Consider the following 23,152-nt stretch of genomic DNA (forward strand, 5'->3'; position numbering starts at 1 on the left):
ATATAGTCCAATTACAGATTATTATAGATGAATGAATTGTAGAACTTAAATAAAATAGAACTTAAATAAATTAATTAATTAATTAATACATTTTAAAAAAATCAACATGATCATTTGTTTTAATATATTTAAATATATAATTTAATAATTTAATATGATATATAATAATTCTATAAATATTACATTTTAAATATATATTTATTTATTTAAATAGATTTTTCTATTCTATTCTATTCTATTCTATTCTATTCTATTATAATATATATTGATTGGCATCACTAAGATGTCAGTGGTATTTCATATTATTACTGCTGTATTTAATTTCAGTTTAAATTCTCATATAAGTTTTCTATTTCTCCAGCGTTTAAAGGTGATGTAATTCAATAATGTAACATTATATTGCATAATAATGATTAAAGAGTACATTAATTCTGTAACACAATAGACTCCTTTGCATATTATATTATATTATATTATATTATATTATATTATATTATATTATATTATATTATATTATATTATATTATATTATATTATATTATATTGATTTGATAACAGATGCAGTGCGATGCAGTATTACTGTGATATTTCATTTCAGCTTACATCTTAAATCTGTTTGTTATTTCTCCAGCACTACGAAGGTGATGTGACATAGAAGACATCCTGTACGGTCAGACTACAGGAAGCTGGAGATGAGGATTGTAGGATTATGGAGGACTGGGCCATACAGTCCCCTGCTGGTCTTTCTGCTCCACTTTTTGCTGCCTCTTACACGGTCCAGTAATGCTGGAAACCACAACATACCACGACTACAGCTCTCTCATACAGGTCAGAACTCACTCTCATACACTCTCTCATTCATTTTCATGGGGACAATCAGAAGACAGTGGAAAAAGAATGAAATCATGTCTGCAACAATAATAGTTATGCTGTCTTTGCCATGGTAGTCTGCCGATCTTCAGATAGAACTTCTCTCTGAAGCTGCTTTTGCTTATTTCCGTTTAGCCGTGAGGACATTAGCAGGGTCAAGCTGTTTTAATAGACACAATGCAGCAAGGGAAGAGTCCCATTAACCTCTGCTTCCTGAAAACGTACTAGATAATTAGTCTGTAACTGTATTTTGCCAGTCCTCTTTCAAGTTTACGCCAAAAGAACTGCTAAATTCTAATAGTCTAACCTCCCTTCCAAAACAACATTATCACTGATAAGAGTGACGTTAGTGATACTGCCAGCCACCCAGCTATATATCACCGGACCATTCTGCGACTGTCTGTCTGGACACCCACGCCACACAGTCGCATCCCTTGAGCCCTCTGCCATTATCAGCACATCACAGCCGCCCACGTTACTGACCCCTCAGAACCTCCCGGAACCTGCGAGACTCCGGCGCTTCCTCTCAGGAAGGTTCTGCATATGGTGGCGTCGACCGGAGCGCTGTACCTATAGTGTAAATGTGCATCTTATTATCTTCAGAGCTGTTAATAGAATGTGTACATCATCTCAGGGGCGCCATGTGTTTATGAGTGCGGGGCGGCAGACATCCGAAGGTTGGCAGTGAGACGCAAAAGCCAGACGTTATTCATTAATGTAGAGGAGTCACTTGTTTTGCTTGCAGGTATCTTGAAGTCGAATTTGAAAGCCAAGCTTTCAAAATAAACAAAGATGACGTCTGAAGTAGCTGAATATGACTGCTTTATAAAGGAGTAAGATGCTTTTGAGGGACATGATGGTTCAGGTTTGCATCTTAGACTTTTGTTAGGAGAGAAAACTGTAGTTGATCCTACTTACAATACACTACCAACCCTACAGTACTGAGTCGTACCTGTACAAAAAAATGAAGCAGTGGACTTTTTTTAAACTGGTTGTAATATCTGTGCAACTATACTGATACCAAAAACCAAACCAAACATTTGCCTCAGTCAAATGAACCATCTGAATTAACCAAAACACTAAAATGCATCAGATGTGAGATAAAGCAGCTAACATGATGCTAACATTTTGATGTTCACGCTACAGTGCTTATCTATAGAAAAAAGTGACAGAAAAATGTATTCTTCGTTTTTTATTTTTTGTTTCCTCCAGGGTTCTTCAACATGTTGAACAGAAAGTCAATGTTTATCATTCCTTCATTGGGACAACAAATGTCCTTTTATTAGAAAACAGGACAATTCTGTTGATATTTAGTCATCCTCATGTCATTTCACCAAGCTTTACAGGAATTTGATCAATGGTGTCCCCCAAGTCTTTGTCTTAGGTCCTATTGCATTTTAGCATAAAATGAATAGCTCACCCAAAAAATGAAAATCATGACAGAATTTCTTCACGTTCATGTCATGTAGATAATCTAGTAGCATAGTAGCTAATGAGCTAATGCACTAATGTGTAAAGTGTAGCTTACTACCCAGCAAACATGTCTTTGATGTTTTTGAGGGACATGATGGAACAGGTTTGCTGCTTAGACTTTTGTTTTGGGGGGAAAATTGTAGTTGATCCTACTTACAATGCACTAACAACCGTAAAACACTGTGTTGTATCTGTACAAAAAATAAAGCAGTGAACATTTTTTGGAACTTACTGTAATATCTGCACAACTACAGTATACTGACACCAAACAGTGGTTGTTAATGTAGTAATGTAACATATTATTGCGTCCTAATATGTTAGTGCTACTTTGGAGTCTATTGGCTTATTGCTTGGACAACAAATGACCTTTTTTTAGAAAACAGGACAATTCTATTGTTATTTAGCCACCCTTATGTCATCTGAACCAGCTTAACAGAAATTTGATAACGTTGTCCCCCAAGGCTTTATCTTAGGTCCTATAAAAATGAAAATTCTGACATAATTTCTTCACCTTCTTGTGTCACGTAGCTATTCTAGTAGCATAGTAGTTAATGCGCCACTGAGCCAGCAGTTTACTACCCAGCAAACATGTCCCTAACTTTTTTGAGGTTCTGGTTTGCACCTTAGACTTTTGTTTTGGGGTAAAATTGTAGTTGACCCTACTTACAATACACCAACAATCCTATAGTATAGTAAGCAGCGCCCATTTTTTTTGAACTGGCTGTAATATTTGTGCAACTACACTACATTGACACCAAAAAATGGTTGTTAATATAGTAGGTATTGTGTCCTAATATGTCAGTTCTACTTTGCCATCTATTGGCTTATTGCTTGGACAACAAATGTCCTTTTTTCGGAAAACAGGACAATTATTTTGTTATTTAGTCAAAATTATGTCATTTCAACAAGCTTAACAGGAATTCGATCAGTGGTGTCCCCCAAGGCTGGTGTCCTACAGAGTTTAGCTCCAACTCCAATTAGGCATGCCTGAACCAGCTAATCAAGCTCTTACTAGGCATACTAGAAACTTCCGACAGGTGTGTTAAAACAAGTTGGAGCTAAACTCTGCAGGACAGCAGCCCTTCAGGACAGAGTTTGGGCACCCCTGGCTTACTGCTTGGACAACAAATGTCCTTTTATTATAGAACAGGAAAATTCTGTTGTTATTTATTCACCTTTATGCCATTTCATCAAGCTTTACAGGAATTTGATAAGTGGTGTCCCCCAAGGCTATATCTTAAGTCCTATTGCATTTTAGAATAAAAGGAATAATTCACCCAAAAACATGAAAATTCTGACATAATTTCCTTACCTTCTTGTGTCATGTAGCTAATGTAGTAGCATAGTAGCTACTGTGCTAATGCTCTAATGTGTAAAATGTAGTTTACTATCCAGCACACATCTCTCTAACTTCTTTGAGGGACATGACGGTTCAGGTTTGCAACTTAGACTCTTGATTTGGGGTACTGTTGTAGTTGATCCTGCTTAAAATACACCAACAATCCTATAGCACTGTGTTGTATCTGTACAAAAAAAAATTAAGCAGTGCACGTTTTTTGAACTGGCTGTAATATCTGTGCAACTACAATATACTCACACCAAAAAATGGCTGTTAATGTAGCAGCTATTGTGTCGTAATATGTTAGTGCTACTTTGCAGTCTAGTAGCATATTGCTTGAACAACAAATGTCCTTTTTTAGAAAACAGGACAATTCTGTTGTTATTTAGTCACACTTATGTCATTATGTCTTAACAGAAATTTGATAAAGGTGTCCCCCAAGGCTTTATCTTAGGTCATTTTGCATTTTAGTATAAAAGGAATAGTTCACTCGAAAAAATGAAAATTCTGACATAATTTCCTTACCTTCATGTATCATGTAGCTAATCTAGTAGCATATTAGCTAATGTGTACAGTGTAGTTTACTACCCCATGTCCCCCTTACACTAACAACCCTATAACACTGTTGTATTTGTACAAAAAAGAAGCAGTGGACTTTTTTGAACTGGCTGTAATATTTGCACAACTATACTGACAGCAAACAATGGTTGTTAATGTACTAGCTATTGCACCCTAATATGTTAATGCTACTTTGCAGTTTATTAGCTTATTGCTTGGACAACAGATGTCCTTTTATTAGAAAACAGGACAATTCTTTTTTTATTTAGTCACCCTTATGTAATTTCAACAAGTTTTACAGGAATTTGATCAGCGGTGTCCCCCAAGGCTTTATCTTAGGTCCTATTGCATTTTAGTATAAAAGGAATAGTTGACCCAAAAACATGAAAATTCTGACCTAATTTCCTCACCTTAATGTGCCATGTAGCTAATTTGCTAATGTGCTAATGTGTAAAGTGTAGTTTACTACCCAGCAAACATGTCCTTGACTTTTTCGATGGAAATGATGGTACAGGTTTGCTTAGACTTTTGTTTTGGGGGAAATTGTAGTTGATCCTACTTAAAGTGCAACAACCCTATAACACTGTTGTATTTGTACAAAAAATGAAGCAGCAGACTTTTTTTACTGGCTGTAATATCTGCACAACTATACTGACACTAAACAGTATTAATGTTAACATTATTAATGTAGTAGCTACTGTGTCCTAATGTCCTTTTATTAGAAAACAGGAAAGTTCTGCTGTTATTTAGTCACCCTTATGTCATTTCAACCAGCTTTACAGGAATTTGATCAATGGTGTTCCCCAAGGCTTTATCTTAGGTCCTATTGCATTTTCTTATAAAAGGAATAGTTCACCCAGAAAATGAAAATTCTGACTTAATTTCCTCACCTTCATGTGTTATGTAGCTAATCTAGTAGCATAGTAGCTAATGTGCTAATGCTTTAATATGTGTACTTTACTACCCAGAACTGCTCTCTTTTTGCTTTTATTGAAAAGCAGCCATCAAAATTTTGCCTCAACTAATTTGAAATAACTTTATTTTAAAACTGAGTCATCTTCCTTCCTTAAACTGCTTGTTTAACCTCTAAAGATGAAGTTCTGCTGGCAGATGCACATACAATTGATTTTCCAGTGTCCTCTGAGTTTCCCACTGGTGTTTACCAGTTAAACTCCTGCAAATTTCGGGGATTTCTACTTTCTGACAGATAGATGGATAAAAACCAAAAGAAACATTCCTGGCATTTGAGACTGGCTATATGTCTCAATTTTTCCACGATAGGAAGGATGTTTTGTTCACACCCACCAGTCTCATTTTGACAGCTGCGCTTCATATTGTTTGTACTGAGAAGATCATTATCAAAACACGGGACACACAGTGAAGATTCACCCGAACGTGGGACTTTTGAGTCATTTCAGTGAGCTTTAAGACCTTTTGACTTGTTCACAGTAGCGTACTCAAAGAGAACCAATAAATTAAGCTGAACTATTTTTCTAATAGTCCTCAGAGGGCAAATCTTTGCAAGACACTAAACCATTTTTATTACAGTCTCTGTCATTGCCAAAATATAGCCCTTTGGCACTAGGAATGTGACCTGTAGGATGTAGTTCCTGATAGCTGACACAGTGCTGCGTCACGGTGATGACCCCTGACTGTCTAAACCCTTTGTATCCATGGCAACAAGGTGCAGGAGATAAGCAGCGCTGATGACTCAGGGCCCCGGGCTCTGGCATGGGCTAATGAAGCCATCAGGGCGTTAACACTGAACAGAGCCAGGAAGAAGAATGTTGCTAATTAGAGGAAGGAAAGATGAAAACAATCGGAATCACTTTCTCTGGGGCTCTGGGGTGTCTGAGTTTCTCAAAATGTAGACTTTTAGAGAGGATATTAGCCGTTAAGTTAGGTTAAAATGCACAGATATCTTTTGAAAAAAAGAGGACACCTCAGCATACTTTTATATACATACAATTTCATGTTATTTTCAATTTTCATTGTAGTTAAATGACAATGTAATATATTAAAAATGTATATTAAATGCATAAAGCTTAACTTTTTTGGCCCACCTACACAGCAAGTATATGGTTAAAGTTTACCAAACTAAACTAAACTAAAATGTACTTTAATTTCTATTGAAACTTGTATATCATGTATTTTAAAATATTTGAAATTACAAATTTGTAAAGTTGCAGGTTTGTAATTTAAAATGTATTAACTCTTATTAATCAAGTACTTTACATATGCTTAGTGTTATTTACTCACCCTTATGTCGTTTCAATCAAATTTACAAGTGTCTGATGAATGGTATGCCCCAAGGCTCTATCTTAGGTCCTATGGCATTTAGATATTAATAAATAGTTCACCTTAAAATAAAAATTCTGTTATCGTTTCCTCATCTTCATGTTGTTCTAAACTTGTATGTTCTTTGGTGTGTTTCTCACACAGCTAACATACACTTAAAAAAAAAGTTGTTTCAACTTAAAAAAGTAAGTGTTCGTGCTGCCTTAAAATGTTCCAAGTTTTCACATAGTACAACTTAACATTTCATGTTGACTAAACTTAAAAATTTAAGGCAGCATGAACACTTACTTGTTTAAGTTGAAACAACTTTTTTTAACATTGTATCACTTCCTTACAACAAATATTAAAATATTTAAAATGTATGTGAATGTAAATCTTTCGATTTTACATTATTACAAAGTGCAGTCATAAAAAAAAACAGTCATTAAACTGTACTTTCTAAATAACCTTAAATGGCCTTTTATTTCATTAATATTGTTTTAAAAAAATATACTCTTAAGATTTGAAGAATGCCATATGTGCTCATTCAATACAATTCACACTCAATACTTTTCAGAATGATAACTTCAGTTTGTTACTGCAAGCGCAAAGCGCATATAAATATGTATTACATGCTAAGCATGTCCAGTCACACTGCGTGCCTGAAATACTTTGACCAAGCTGTCGCATCTGTGTTTGCTTACTTGCAAAGTATGTTTCTGGGCTAACTTGAAACAGATTCTTACATGAGCATAAACCTGGAAGTCAGTCACTCAGATCTTCTCTCTTTCGTTCTAACCTTCAAATATATATTTATTATTCAGTCATATCTACTCTTAGTGGCACATTGATTTCAGTTGTGTCTTCTGTTCCAGTGTCCTGACCTCATCCTTTAAAAAGCAAGACAAAACGTCCACCCAAAGCCTAAACATCATGGTCAGTGAATTTTTGTAATTATACTTTAAGACCACAGAAACCTTGTGACAATTGGTGATAAATGCCAAAGCCATTCACTCTCATCAAGTCAGAATGACGATAGATAATAATAGTCTGGCTTCGTTTTTGGGTCGGGTCATTGACGGGATTTGGGTTGCCTCACTTGACTTGATTATCTCTCACAAACTGCACTTAAGTAGCGCATAGGTCCACGTGTGTCCTTGTGCAAGCAAACTTTCAACACCTCTAGTCCAAGACTGAAGCAATTAAAAGTGCACCGCATGGCCCCTGATGACGTCGTTCCAGAGCGTAATGAAGAAAACAACTCTGGGGCAGAAGGGTGCCGCAGCTGAGGCCCCTCATCAGTGCTGTAAGTCTGTAGAGGCACACTTTCCCCCAAGAGAGAGGCATTTAGTCCACATTCCTGCTAAATAGACAGCGAACTCAAAAACACGTAGGTCACAACTGCAAAAACCTCCAGTGGGATGCGCTGGTCATCAGAAGACTGTTATTCTTAGTTTATGCTTCCTTCAGGGCTCTTCAACGTGTAGTACGGGAAGTCAATGTTTATTACTGTATGGACAACTTTTATTAGAAAACAAAGAAAATGCTGTTGTTATTCTCACCCTTATGTTGTTTCAACCAACTTTACAAGTATCTAATAAACGGTGTTCCCCAAGGCTCTATCTTAGGGCCTATTGCATTTTAAGTATCAAGGGAATACTTAATGCTTAAAAATAAAAATTCAGACATAATTTCCTCATCCTCATGTCATATTCTTATTTAAAAAGATTTTACTTTTTAGCAAAGCTAACATACTCACTAATTTGTGATCTTTAAAAGATCATGAGGTTTTTATCTAATGTTACCTTTTATATATAATGTTTTAATCTACTGTCATTTATCAGTGCTGGCTGACTGCGGCTGACACAAAGTTTGCGAAAGTTCACTGATCTGAAGTTTGGCACCAACAGCGACTTTGAGGAAGTACAACAAACTCCTAATCTTTGCTGCAAAGTCCCACAAGGCCTATAAAAACAAATGCAAGGACACAAATGAGAAATTAAGGGAGAGTCTAAACTCGACTAGGAAGATGAATTACCATCGGAGGGATATTTCACAGACCAGGCTTACATAGAGTTTCATAAGACCAAAACTTGAGGATGCCCTCAAATCCAGTGGGGAATTGATGCATGGACAGATGGACAGGGTTTAAAACTGGGACATGTCGTAAATTGTGAGTTGTGTTGTAAGTCATTGTTTACATCTGGAGGGAATTTGATACTAACTGAGTTAGTAAAAGCTTACGGGGGTCTGCATTTATAGGCAGTTAATGGCTTGGAACATTGGCCTGGTCTTTTTGACACATAAACAATATACTGTAGTGTTTAGTCAGAAAATTCATGACTTTCAAAGCCTTTCAGAATGACCTAATAAACAGGAAGGGACAAACAATTACAGACACAGACTTTAAACTAAATTTGACCAAACAAATGACTGTATAAAGTCCTAAAACAGTGACTTTAAAACATGCAACAACGGTTTAGAAACCCTAAAGCCACCATTGTAGTTAATAAATGAACGAGGTGCCTTTGGTTTTCCCATTCACTGTTTTACTCTGCTTCTTCTGCTAATGCGGGTGACCCAGAACACAACTTACAACTGGGGCTTGTGGGTAATTCGAATGACTAGCTCCCACTGACCCAAAGTAAAAAAAAGTCAATTGAAATGGAGTCCGTCCATGTCTTCCATCACCGCAAAAAGCCTTTCTGGACAGTTTGGAAAAGTGACAAATGAGAGAAGACAGGGAAATTGATGAATGTAGGAGATAAATGAGGAGGTATATTGATGTTAACACCTCTCCCACCCTCAAAGCGAGTCTCCTCTGGTGTCAGTTTCATGAATCCAACCAAACGCAGTTGTATATATTTCCATGACTGATGAGGTTTCTCAAATTTTTAGAGGACATATTTGTCTTCAGTTTTTGAATAAAGATTGGAAACTCTAAACTCAAAATAAAAGCCACAAGAATTTTTGAATTTTATTCAAGTCTATTTTTACTTAAAGTATAGTAAAAGTTCAAGCATGCCTTTGAATGTATAAGTTACTTAAATGCCATTTCTCTTCAAAAGTACTGTGGTTTGCCTTGGGAACAGATCAACTGTGCATACTAGAGGCCTGCCGCCAGTTTTCGCCAGACTTGTCTGTACATGAGGAAAAATAATGAGAAGAACATTCACGCCTTGAACATTTCTTGATCATCCTGAACAAACAGTTGGAAAACAGCTTGGCAATGGGATTTCAATGCATCCGGAAATTGATAAACATGAAAAAAAACCTGATACAAAGACAAAACAAACATGGCTGTCATTGCAACGGCGTACTTGCAATTTCCCATTGACTTGTATTACTTACTTTGACATGTTTCAGGTTTTTAGTGAGGACTGTTCTAAGACATTTTCAATGGGATTTCTATGTTTGTATGGTCATTGGCCTTCTCTTAACAGTCAGAATCGTCAGTAGAGATATTTTATACAGCTCTTGGGGAACTCTTAATGTTTTATTAGTTGTCATTAAACACTCGCCCAAAGTCTTTGCTTTGCCAATTGTTTTTTATTGCAAGTCGTTTCAGCAAATCCAAACCAGATTGATTCAATCTAGTTTCATTCTTGTCCAGACACTTTTTTCCCCCAATGTTTGTGCTATTACCACAAGATAATTGCTTTGATTGCCTTAAAGATTAATCTAATGTCCAGTGATCTAATGGTATTACAGTTGCATCTGTTGTTTATAAAAGCATGTGTTGAAAAGCTAGTCCTGTAGTATTGATTTCCATCTGGAATTCAGTTTTCAGGCAAAGCCTGATCTTTATCTAGCAAACTGATTTGTAATGTTCTTTTTAGCAGAACTGTTGACTGCAGTTTTACAAACGGGTCACTTAAAGTTCATGAAATTCTGTTAACCTTTTGATTCTCAATCAGATTGTTTCCTTTTTCCTCTTGGTTGAATTATGGAAGAACTCTTATCTCTAAAATATCTCGCTAAGCAAGTTCTACATCTCATTTATTCACTCTTTAGTCATTATCTTAACTTATACTCTTCACAAAAGTACCAGGGAATCCTTGAAATCCATTTCTGCCCATACTTTAGTCACTACAAATCAAGTCTCATTGCACTAAGTGTACAAACAAATCTTCTGTACCCACCCATTAGTCACATCAATGTTTCAGAAACATTGTAGCGCATTGTAGCTCGTTCCAGGATTTTTGGTAAAATTGGAAAAATTATGATCTGTACGGTATGGTTGGTGTGTGAAATTCTGATTTGTGGTGTAAGAGGAATGTTTGGTCTAAACTATAGTGAAGCCAGTCTTCTCTCAACCGCAGATTCCAGATGTTATGTGCAAGACGTTCAGAATGAGTTACAGGTCAAGGACAGTTCAGTTTCTGAAGCACTGTTTTAAAACCTACAGCTTACATAGACAGTTGCCTTATAAGGGACCATTCACGTGTGATCTGCCGTTCCAAAACAGCTCAATGGAGCGCAACAAAATGGAACAGAATTCAGGATTCTAAAACAGTTTTAGTTTTGTGCAGTAGACACTAAATCATCCTAACTGAAACACTCTTCATAGGCATTAACTCTGTATGGCGTAAGTTATCAATGCACAAATAACACATACTTTGTAAAATAAAAGTAAAGTGTGTAATTAGTCTATTTTAATTAGATTTTATTGTTTTATTCATAAAACTTTGCATCACTGTGTAGCATTCAAATAGCGCTCGACTCAATGATTTTCAAGAGAGTTTGACATTAGCATGTTGCTAAGCTAACAACGCTAAACACAAATGCAAATGCTGTAAAATAGAAGTGGTAAATCAGTTCATTTTAAATATTTAAATTATCAGTGGTTATGTATCAGTGGATATATGCCAAATATATTTATAACTGACATTTCTCATGGCGCTAGATGCTAAATGCTATGTTCCTCACAAGTTGTTTGAAACTCCCATCGTAGGCAACAACACTGTGTGCCATTCAAACAGCACTCGACTCAGTTGTTTCCAGTAAAGTGTAATGTTAGCATGTAGCTAAGCTAGCAATGCAAAGCACACAAATATATAACACACACATATTTACATCTCACAATTCTGAATTTATAACTTGCAATTGCGAGTTTATATCACGCAATTCTACGAAAAAAAAGTCTGAACTGTGAGATGTAAACTTACAGTTGCAAGCTTAATGCAGTTCTATGAAAAAAGTTGTTATTGCAATTCTGACTTAATATCTCGCAATTGTGGGTTTATTGCATGCAATACTACAAACAATATCTGAATTTCAAGTTTATATCACAGTTCTGACATTATAACTTGCAAATGCAAGCTTATGTAACACAATTCCAACTGTAAAACTTTCAATTGCAAGCTTCTATAATGCATCTTTACGAAAAAAGTGAGAATTTCAAGTTTATATCGCAGTTCTGACTTTATAACTTGAAATTTGGAGTTTATATCATGCAATTCTAAAAAAAAAAAGTCAGAATTACAAGTAATTCTGACTTTATAGCTCAACATTGCAAGCTTATATAGCACAATTCTGACTTTATAACTCGCAATTGTGAGTTTATATAAAGCAGTTCTGAAAAGTCAGAATTTCAATGTTTTTATTGCTATTCTAACTATATAACTTGCAATTTTGAGTTTATATCATGCAATTCTAAAATAACGTTTTATTTTATAACCTTCAATTGTGAGCTTATGTAATGCAATTTTGACTTTATAACTCGGAATTGCAAGTTTATACCATGCAATTCTAAGAAAAATTTTTTATAACGCAATTTATTAAATAAAGTGCAACTGTGAGCTTATATAATGCAATTCTGACTTTATAACTCACAACTGCAAGCGTATTGCAAGTGTCTGACTTTATAATTTGCTAGTTTGAGTTTATATCATGCAATTCCAAGAAAAAAAGTCAGAATTATAAGTTTATATCGTAATTCTAATTTAATAGTTAAAAATTGCAAGCTTATATAATGCAATTCTGACTTTATAACTTAGAATTGTGAGTTTATATAATGCATTTTGGATAAAAAGTCAGAATTTCAAGTTTATATCGCAATTCTGACTTTATAACTCATAACTGTGAGCTTCGATAATGCAATTCTAAGAAAAAAAGTCACAATTTCATGTTTATATTGCAATTTTGACTTTAAAATTGAAATTGTGCGATTATATCTTGGAATTCTAAGAAAAAAAGTCAGAATTGTGAGATGTAAACTCACAATTGCGTGAAAAAAGTCAGAATTGCAAGTTAATACTGACTTTATAATTCACAACTAAGTTTATATCTTGCAGTTCTAAGAAAAAGTTATAATTTCACAATTATATCACAATTTTGACTTTATAACTTGCAATTGTGAGATTATATCTTGCAATTCTAAGAAAAAAAGTCAAAATTTCATGTTTATATCACAATTTTGACTTTACAACTTGCAATTGTGAGCTTTGATAATGCAATTCTAAGAAAAAAACTCAAAATTTCATGTTTATTTCACAATTTTGACTTTATAACTTGCAGTTGTGAGCTTTGATAATGCATTTCTAAGAAAAAAAGTCAAAATTTCATGTTTATTTTGCAATTTTGACTTTATAACTTGCAGTTGTGAGCTGTGATAATGTGAAAAAAACTCAAAATTTCATGCATTTTGACTTTATAATAGTTCTGAGCTTTGATAATGCAATTCTAAGAAAAAAAGTCAAAATTTCATGTTTATTTCACAATTTTGACTTTATAACTTGCAGTTGTGAGCTTTGATAATGCATTTCTAAGAAAAAAAAAGTCAAAATTTTGACTTTATAACTTGCAGTTGTGAGCTGTGATAATGCATTTTTATTTCACAATTTTGACTTTATAACTTGCAGTTGTGAGCTTTGATAATGCAATTCTAAGAAAAAAAGTCAAAATTTCATGTTTATTTCACAATTTTGACTTTATAACTTGCAGTTGTGAGCTGTGATAATGCATTTCTAAGAAAAAAAGTCAAAATTTCATGTTTATTTTGCAATTTTGACTTTATAACTTGCAACTGTGCGATTATATCTTGCAATTCTAAGAAAAAAAGTCAGAATTGTGAGATGTAAACTCACAATTGCGTAAAAAAGTCAGAATTGCAACATAATACTGACTATATAATTCACAACTGTAAGTTTATATCTTGCATTTCTAAGAAAAAAAGTCAATTGCGAGATGTAAACTTGCTACTGTGAGAAAAAAAAAAATCTGACTTTATTTCCCACAATTGCAAGCTTATATCATGCAATTCTACGAAAAAAGTCAGAATTGTAAGATGTAAACTTGCTTTTGCAAAAGAAAACCCCTCAGAATGACAAATTTATCTCACACTTCTGACTTAATTTCTTACAGTTGCGAGCTTATATCATACAATTCTAAGAAAAAAGGTCCGAATTGTAAGATGTAAAATGGAAAAAAGTCAATTGCAAATTTATATCACAAATCTGACTTTATTATTATGAGAGCATCATAATGTTGCCTACATTCTGAAACAACTTTAACGCCATCTTAAAAAGCTAGGTAAAAATGTAAAATGTTAAAATGTATAAATGATGTTCTCTACATCTTTAAGTTCTTTAAGTTGAGATCATTAGTCCTTGGCTGTGCTTTATTTAGTTTATATGGAACAATTCTTGGGTCTTGAGTCATTACAAAAGTGCCAACAGCCAACAAAACAATTAGAGAAAGCCAAAACGGCAACAGGAATAAATAAGCAGCTATATTCTCCTCACCACTTATGATATACAGGGCCTCAGAGGAAACAGCGTGAAATTTATCAGCTTTCTATACGTCACTCTGACTTCAGGGGACTACCTGAAAAATTTGGCACTGATAACTGTACAGTAGGCCAACAGAAGGAAGCCTGCGTGTTTCTGTGACAGATTGATGTTGTTTTGCGTAGACACTCATTCATTGCTTTAGGAGATGGAAAAGAGATACGTGTCCACGTCTGTGTTAATTTTGATTCCGCCCAGTGGTTTGCTTATTCAAGTGGTTGGATGCCGATGCAATGGCAGGGAGATCTCTGAAAGTTCTCTTGATCTTTCTGTTATAGCTGAGACTTTTGAGCTCCGACCCTTGGCACTCCAGTGATTTTCCCATCACTTGAGCTCTACACCCTATCAAAGGCTACCAGCACTTGATGAAATTCGAGATAACGAGGGAAACGGACTCCCTGCTGCTTGAGGAGTGACAGAACCTGTCAGTGACCTTATAAGTCCTCAACAGAGTCCCTCCTCTGGCTAATCGGCCGGATAATATAGTGAGACCACTGTTTCAAACGTTCATAGTCATGGAGAAATTGAATAGACTGATTAATGGCATTAACACACACAATCACCACTAGGCCGATTATACTTAAAGGGACAGTTCACCTAAAAATTACAATTCTGGTAATATTTATGTATAGATTATTCATAAGCCTGTATGACTGATTATAGAGGTCACGCTCTAAAAAGAAAGAAAGAAAGAAAAGAAGCCTTAAAAAATGTTGTGCTAGGACTACAAGGTTTTTTTTTTTTTTTTTTACATAATAAATACATATATTCACAATGTTGCAGAAATGTTGTTAGGATGTTGTTTGCACATTCTTAAATTTGAAGTCCTGTTATGACATTATGACATATATACAATTTCAGGACATAAATACAATTTTTGTTGCATTTTAATAAAGCAACAACATCGGAATGGATAACAGCGTTGCATGCATGCATATTTATTTATTTATTTATTTATTTACTTATATTTCAACCCTGTTATTATTATTCAGGACATGTGTAAATACTTATTTTTTTTGCGTTCTTGCCCCAAAATAATTTAATTCATTAATTAATAAAAATGAAAATAATTTAAATCAAAATTTAAAAAGCAACAACATCTGAATGATATGAAAATATTTATTTATTTATTTAGTTATTTATTTATTTATTTTTCAACCCTGTTATTATTATTCAGGATTATTTTCTATTCTTTTTTGTTCTATTTTTTGTCTTTTGTATTGTTTTCTTTTTTTTATCTTTTTTATTTTATATTAATTAATTTATTACTCATTTTTCAACCCTGTTATTAATATTCAGGGCATGAATAAATACAATTTTGTATTGTTTTTTGTTGCATTCTTGCTCAAAAATATTTGCTAAATAAATACTTTAATTAAATTAATTAAGTAATTAAAACAAAAAAAAAATTATAAAATTTAAATTTAAAAAGCAACATCTTGGATAACAGGGTTGCATGCACAATATTTATTTATTTAAACCCTGTTATTAATATTCAAGACATTTTTAAATACTTTTTTTGTTGCTTTTTGTTGCATTCTTGCCCAAAAATAAATAATTTAATAAAAAGTAATACTATATATATATATACACACGCTATATATATATATATATATATATATATATATATATATATTGAAGTCAACATTTAAAGGCAACAACATCAGAATGGATAACACGGTTGCATGCATATAAATTAATCTATTATTCATTTTTCAACCCTGTTATTAATATTCAGGACATGTCTAAATACTTGTTTTTTGGCTTTTTGTTGCATTCTTGTCCACAAATAAATGAATTAATTAATAATAAAAAAATAAAATAAAATAACCATTTTAAGAGAAACAACATCAGAATGGATAACAGGGTTGCATGCATATTAACTCAAAGAGTACCACAGTTTGGAGTCATTTTCATTTGCGGAATCATGCAAAACCAGACAATACTGTGTCTAAAATTTAACCCAATATTAACTTCTTGTTTACTGTTGTGTACAATCAGTATCACATTTGCAACATCACGTTAAGCCATTCTCCTGCATCATGTTTGTCAGCAACTGTGTAAGATTTTCAAAATAAATAATATGAAATATTATTTTTAGATGAACTGTTTCTTTAAAGTTCTTGCGTTTCTGTGCTCTATTAGAGCCACACTTCCAATTCTCAGAACTGGCTGTTTTGAGATGTTTCACTCTTCTTTGCTTATTTCCATTGTCATCTGACCTTCTGCTAAAGGCAAGAGATTGTTACAGGTGTTTGGCAGAGTATCAGCCAACGTCTGTTTGATGTGGCCATGGATCATGAGCAAATGTTCGCAATTGACTTGCGTCAGACATGAGACAGAGCGTTTGAGTTTTATGGTGTCTGAAGACCGTGAACTCGGCAGCACCCTGTTTCTGCATACGAGAATCAAAACAACTCTGGATTTGATTATCAGGATTTTGCTTTTATTGATATTGGATTTATAAAGATACTTTGTCAAAGAATTCCGGGTGGCCTGATTCCATTTCCAAACCTAATCCACACGTTTCGGTACGTGAAGAGGAATGGTAATCAAGACAGATCACCTTTGACCCCTTAAATCTGTAAGGTTTCGGCAACTTGGCCTCTGAAACACTTAACTGAATCAAAGACAAACTGCCTGGCGTGTCAGTGTCACATTACTGCATCTGACAGTCTACAAATTGGTGGCCATTACTTTTCTTCTAAGCGGCATATAAAACAAACCACATTAAATGTTAGTTGACTTACAGTACATCACCAAAGATCTTGACATTTTTGACTATATCCAACTAGTAAAATTATATTTATTTTATAAAAAATAATTAAGTAACAAAATTTTAGTGTTAACTGTATTCATTAAGCTCAAGTGTTCAACCCTGTGATTTTAAAATATTTTTTTCTAAAAATGACTTGGATCACAGGGTTGAACTTTTTTTGTCCCAGTTTTTGGAAGGTTTATCAATAACTACAAATCAATATTTTGTCCTAAACTAGCTATCATTTGAGAAGTAAATAAAAAATAAAAAATAAATAAAATAAAAAACTTGATACTAAAAAATAACAAAATTACTAAAATCTGAAATAAAATAAAATAAGTACTGTTGACTAAAACAAAAACTAATATTAATCAGCAATTAAAATAAATTTAAAATAAAATAAATTCTAAATATTATATGCAAAACTTAAACAAAAAAACTTCAATGAATAAAAAGTTGAGTAGTGAAGTACTAAATTAATCAGATGAACACTGAAATATAAAATTTAATCTAAAAAAAAATAATAAAAATGACAAACTAAATACTAAAAATAACAACATTACTAAAATCAGAACTAAAATTAAGTTATCATAATCTGTAATTAAAATAAATCTAAAATGAAATTAAATACATTTTATATGCAAATAATAAACAAAAAAGAAAAAAAGTTAGTTTTTTAAAAAAAAAAAAAATCAAAAATTGAGTACTGAAGTACTAAATTAATCAAGTGAAAACAGAAATAAACAAAATGAAAGAAAAATTATCATTATTAAAAAATAATAATACAATTGACAAATTTAATACTAAAAATTACAATGATTAAAATATGAACTAAAGTGAAATTATTATTGTTGACTAAAACGAAAACTAATATTAGTTGGCAATTAAAATAAATTTAAAATAAAATAAAATCGAAATATTATGTGCAAAACTTAAACAAAAAAAATGTAATAAAAATTCAGTACTGAAATATTAAATTAATCAATTGAAAACTGAAATAAACCAAAATTAAAGCAAAATCATCAATATAAAAAATAAATAAAAATGAAAGATTTAATACTAAAAATAACAATGACTAAAATATGAACTTATTAACTATTACTAAAACTATTATTAATCTGTAATTAAAATAAAGCTAAAAAAAAGAATATATATATATATATATATATATATATAAACTTAAACTAATAAAAATGACAAACTTAATACTACAAATAGCAAAATTACTAAAATCTAAGCTAAAATGAAAATGTTACTGTAACTACAACCAAAACTATTATTAATTGGTAATTAAAATAGAGCTACAATTTTATATGCAGAACTTAAACAAAAAAGTTGAGTAATGAAGTACTAAATTAATCAACTGAAAACAGAAATAATAAGAAAACTATAAAAACTGATATAAAAATAAAAAATATATAAAAATGACAAACTTAACACTAAAAATACAAAAAAAAAACTTACATAAATGACAAACTTCATACTAAAAATAACAAAATGTTAATAACAACAAAAATACTGAAAAATAAAATACTGAAATCTAAACTAAAATGAATAAAAATGAAAGATAATTACTTTTTTTTTTGATAAATTTAAAGAAAATAACAAAAAGCACAAAAAATAAGGTTTCAAAAATGTTTAGTAACTAAATGTTAGTAACAGGGTTAAAAATGTGCAAACATTTTCCATAAACAGTAAATAAAAGCATTTAAACTTGTATATAGTTTTTACTTCCTGTAGCAAACAAACAGCGTTTTCTAGGTTAAGCTCCTGATGTCCACTGACCTTTTGTTAAAAAGAAGAAAACATTAAGCTTTTTTTTGGCCCATCTTGGCACTAGATGTCCAAACGTGACATTCTGAACGATAAAATAAATATCCGAAACGGTTGACAGCAACCTAAACACATTAACGGATCAAACAAACAATATTATATACAATCCGTCGCCGTCGACTTGTGTGGTTGCTGTAATACGCCTAGAAACAGGTTGCCAAATATTTCCCAAATAAACAACTCAGTACCTCATTAAACACTCGACATTAAGAAACTATCAAGTGTTACACACTGCATCATCCTTCGCAATGGATGAATTCAAACATATGAATGGATCGTTCAAACATGTATCATGTTGACCACATGTGCGTGTCAGTCTCGATAAGTGTTGAAGATCTCAAGACTGAACGCCGTACCCCCCTCAGTCCAACAACCCTGATCATTTCATCAATCACAGACCCGCGGAGTCGATTAGCATGCTAGTTTGGTGTGTTTTTCAGTCGTGTGTTCAGACTTGCTGCTCTGAACCGTCATGTTACAAGCAAACGTCATTGGCTCCAGGTCGGTGCTTGGATGTTTTATGGCTTGGATACATTAATGGAAACCATTTCCTCATTCTGGCTTGACCTCAATGTGAAATACAATTCGGAAGACATTGATACGGACCTTTACATTGGTCCAGCACCTTAACAGTCTGGGAAAGTCTGTCCATCACGCTGATAGAAGGACTCCATGGACCGGGTGGAGTCGCAACCAGATGCGTCTGTGTGTGATATAAGGAGAGGAGGTTTTTGAGAGTTTGGTAATGAGAATGTGTGTGTTTTGTGGGTGGGAAAGGGGGATTTTTCTGTATTCATCCTAAATAATGTTCCCCATCCAGCGCATGACGCACAATCAACACATGCTAGACTGTCTATAGCTGTGATCTCATCAAAAGGTTGTTTCTTTTGTAGGCAATAAAATAAAGATGTGGAGTGTGATGCAAATGCTGCTTTTATGCTGTATGTGAACAGATGTGTTATGGATTTGTTGGGTTTATTTAAAAACTGTTTCAACTACTTACAGAGTCGAAGGTCTTTTTTTAGTTTTAATGTGGAAAATAAGGATTGAGGCTCAAAGGTCAAAGTAAAAAAAAAAATACTAATTGAATTTGATTTATTTAAAGGAGAAGTCCACTTGCAGAACAACAATTTACAAATAATTTACTCACCCCCTTGTCATCCAAGATGTTCATGTCTTTCTGTCTTTAGTCGTAAAGAAATTATGGTTTTTGAAGAAAACATTTCAGGATTTTTCTCCATATAATGGACTTCAATTGTGCCCCGATTTTGAACTTCCAAAATCTAGTTTAAATGCAGCTTCAAAGGGCTCTAAACGATCCCAGCTGAGGAAGAAGGGTCTTATCTAGCGAAACGATTGGTCATTTTTTTCAAATAATAAAAATTTGTATACTTTTTAACCACAAAAGCTCGTGTAGCACAGGCTCTGGGATGCGCGTCCACGGGTCGTTCTTGAACGATTTGTTCATTTTGAACAGATCTTTAATGTGACTCGCGAAGAACGAGTCGTCTCAGGGAGTGATTCGTTCAGTCGTGCATGCACAACATCATATTAGGTTCTGTACTGGAATTAGTTCACCTGTTTCGAGTCTTTGGGTTTTTCGAGTCGTTCGTTCATCTTATGGAGCTGTCACATGATGCGGATTTTGCTCAAATGAACAAAATGACTCGAAAAAAGATTCGTTCATTTTGCTGAACAAGACTTAAAGGTCCGAGTCCGTAAAATGATCCGAACTTCCCATCACTATTACGAATCATGTCTAAGTTTATCGTCTGTTTACTCCGGCTAAAAAAGGTAGAGTATGGCCAAAAACTTCAGAATCGTCCGACATCGTTGTACCTTTTTAAACAGCGTTTGACTTACTTACACTTTCTTAGTCTTTGCGCGTTCGCTTTGTAAACACTGGGTCTGTAGTTCCACCTACTTCCACCTACTTCAGCGTGACGTTTCGACATGATTCAATAGTACGTGAACGCGCATCCCAGAACCTGTGCTACATGAGCTTTTGTACTTAAAAAGTATACACATTTTTATTTTTTGAAAAAAAATGACCGATGGTTTCGCTAAGTAAGACCCTTCTTCCTCGGCTGGGATCGTTTAGAGACTTTTGAAGCTGCATTTAAACTACATTTTGGAAGTTCAAAATCGGGGCACAATTGAAGTCCATTATATGAAAAAAAAATCCTGAAAAGTTTTCCTCAAAAACCAAAATTTCTTTATGACTGAAGACAGAAAGACATGAACATCTTGGATGACAAGGGGGTGAGTCAATTATTTGTAAGTTGTTGTTTTGGAAGTGGAGTTCTCCTTTAAATTAATTTGTTGCTGTTAAATAATAATAATTTCTAAGTGAAACATACATACAAATTATAAATCAAATGTTTGTGATTATTAAGTAAAGTTAAAATGTAAAAAAATGTAAGAAATGTTTATGTATTTTTAAATAAATGTCTAAAAGAATAAAATAAAACATTAAAAAAAATAAATAAAAACAACTAAAATAAAATAATCACGTCTAAATACTTTTGGAATTGTATAATAATTGTATAATATACCATTGTGTAATAATTTTATAATAATTTTTATATTTAATCTTTTTTTTTGTATTAAATTAAGTAAAATAATTGTACATAAAAAGTACATTTGACTAAATAAATATTTATATTTATAAAATAATGATTAAATGCATATTAATAATAATTTCTAATGATTTTAAAAAGGAGACACAAATAAATAACATGTCTAAATACATTTAACTACTTAATGAAGGGAGAAAGAAAGACAGACGAAAGATATATTTCATATTTCTTTTTTATTATTAAATAAAGTACAATAATTTCTAAATAAATGTACATTATGAATGTACAATGCACATTAGAATGACTAACTAAATAAATATTAATAATTATTTCTAACTATTTTAAAAAGGAGCCAAACAAATAAATAGAACAATTACTAAAATAAATAAATAAACAAACAAATTAATAAATTAATTTAATTAATAGCCATGTCTAAATACATTTAAAATAAATAAAAATTCATTAATAAATTAATTGAGAAAGAAAAAAAGAAAGAAAGAAACATTACCATTGTATAATAATTTCATATTCAATTTTGTATTTCTTGTTATTATTAAATAAAATAAAATAATTTCTAAATAAGATGTACATTCGAATGACTAAATAAATATTAATAATAATTTCTAACAATTTTAAAAAAGGAGACAAACAAATAAATAGAGCAATTACTAAAATAAAGAAATAATTAGAAACAGAAAAAGAAAGAAAGAAAGAAAGTAATATTAAAATAGTTTATTTTTCAGATTATATTAATTTTTTTACTAATAAATAAATATAAATTAAGAATAAATCTGAAAAAAAAACACTGAAATGGATCAACATGAGACCTGAAAAAAGAGGAAGGATGAAAATAAGTAAAACTGAAATAAAAAATAAACACATAAATATGTTTAAAAATAAAGAATACTTGCTAATTAATTTAGAGAAAGAAAGAAAAATGAAAAACACCCCAACAAAAACTAAAGTATAATAATTTAATACAAAAACATATATATATATATATATATATAATATTCAGTTTCGTATATATATATTTACTATAAATAAAATAATTTCTAAATAAAATGTACAAAAAAAATGATGAACTTAGTTAATTTGTTAATTAAATATTCTAGTGTAAGTTTCAAAAACAAATACAACCAAGGAAATTGGAGACCTGTTCAACACTAAAATGGAGCAACATGGGATCTTATAAAATCAGAAATTAGGTAAAAGTATGGGTCGCCTGTGTTTGAACTCTCATTTTGAAACGGTGCCAAATTCTCCGAAGCTGATGAAGAGCCGTTGTATAACGTGGCGCTGGAAGCTGCGGTGGAAAGGATTCCGGCAGGTGCTGTGACTTGCATGTTGGCCTCTGTGCTAAATGGCTTTCATGATGGATAGCATCAACATGCCCCAATTATGAGATTTATTTTAGTTGTCGTTGAGAAATCACCTTGTGTCATCTAAGAATTCCTTTAATGGTGAGTCATGCAATGTGCAGCTTTAATGGAGGATGAAAACGTAAGAAGAAAACTCAAGCAGGAGGAGATGTGAAATATAATCCAGGAAGACATTTGGCTTGTATTAATCACAGATCCTAAATACATTCATTTTGATTATGCGTGTTATTGAGTAATTAACTCTGTGTATTTTAGTACATCACATTCCTGGATATTTCTCTTTTTAAAGGCAA

The 23,152-nt window shown here is 32.5% G+C and overlaps 1 protein-coding gene across 1 annotated transcript in view; it reads left to right on the forward strand.

The window, feature by feature from the left end:
- Positions 1-23,152, forward strand: part of si:dkey-49n23.1 (semaphorin-3D) — a 76,196-nt gene that overhangs the window by 32,750 nt on the left and 20,294 nt on the right. The window contains exon 2 of the mRNA XM_051094600.1: positions 632-828. Within this exon, the coding sequence (XP_050950557.1) occupies positions 693-828 (136 nt within the window). The 5' untranslated portion in view covers positions 632-692. The remainder of the gene's footprint in view (positions 1-631; positions 829-23,152) is intronic.

The sequence above is a fragment of the Labeo rohita genome, chromosome 22 (assembly GCF_022985175.1).
Source record: "Labeo rohita strain BAU-BD-2019 chromosome 22, IGBB_LRoh.1.0, whole genome shotgun sequence".
NCBI classification, from domain to species: Eukaryota; Metazoa; Chordata; class Actinopteri; order Cypriniformes; family Cyprinidae; genus Labeo; species Labeo rohita.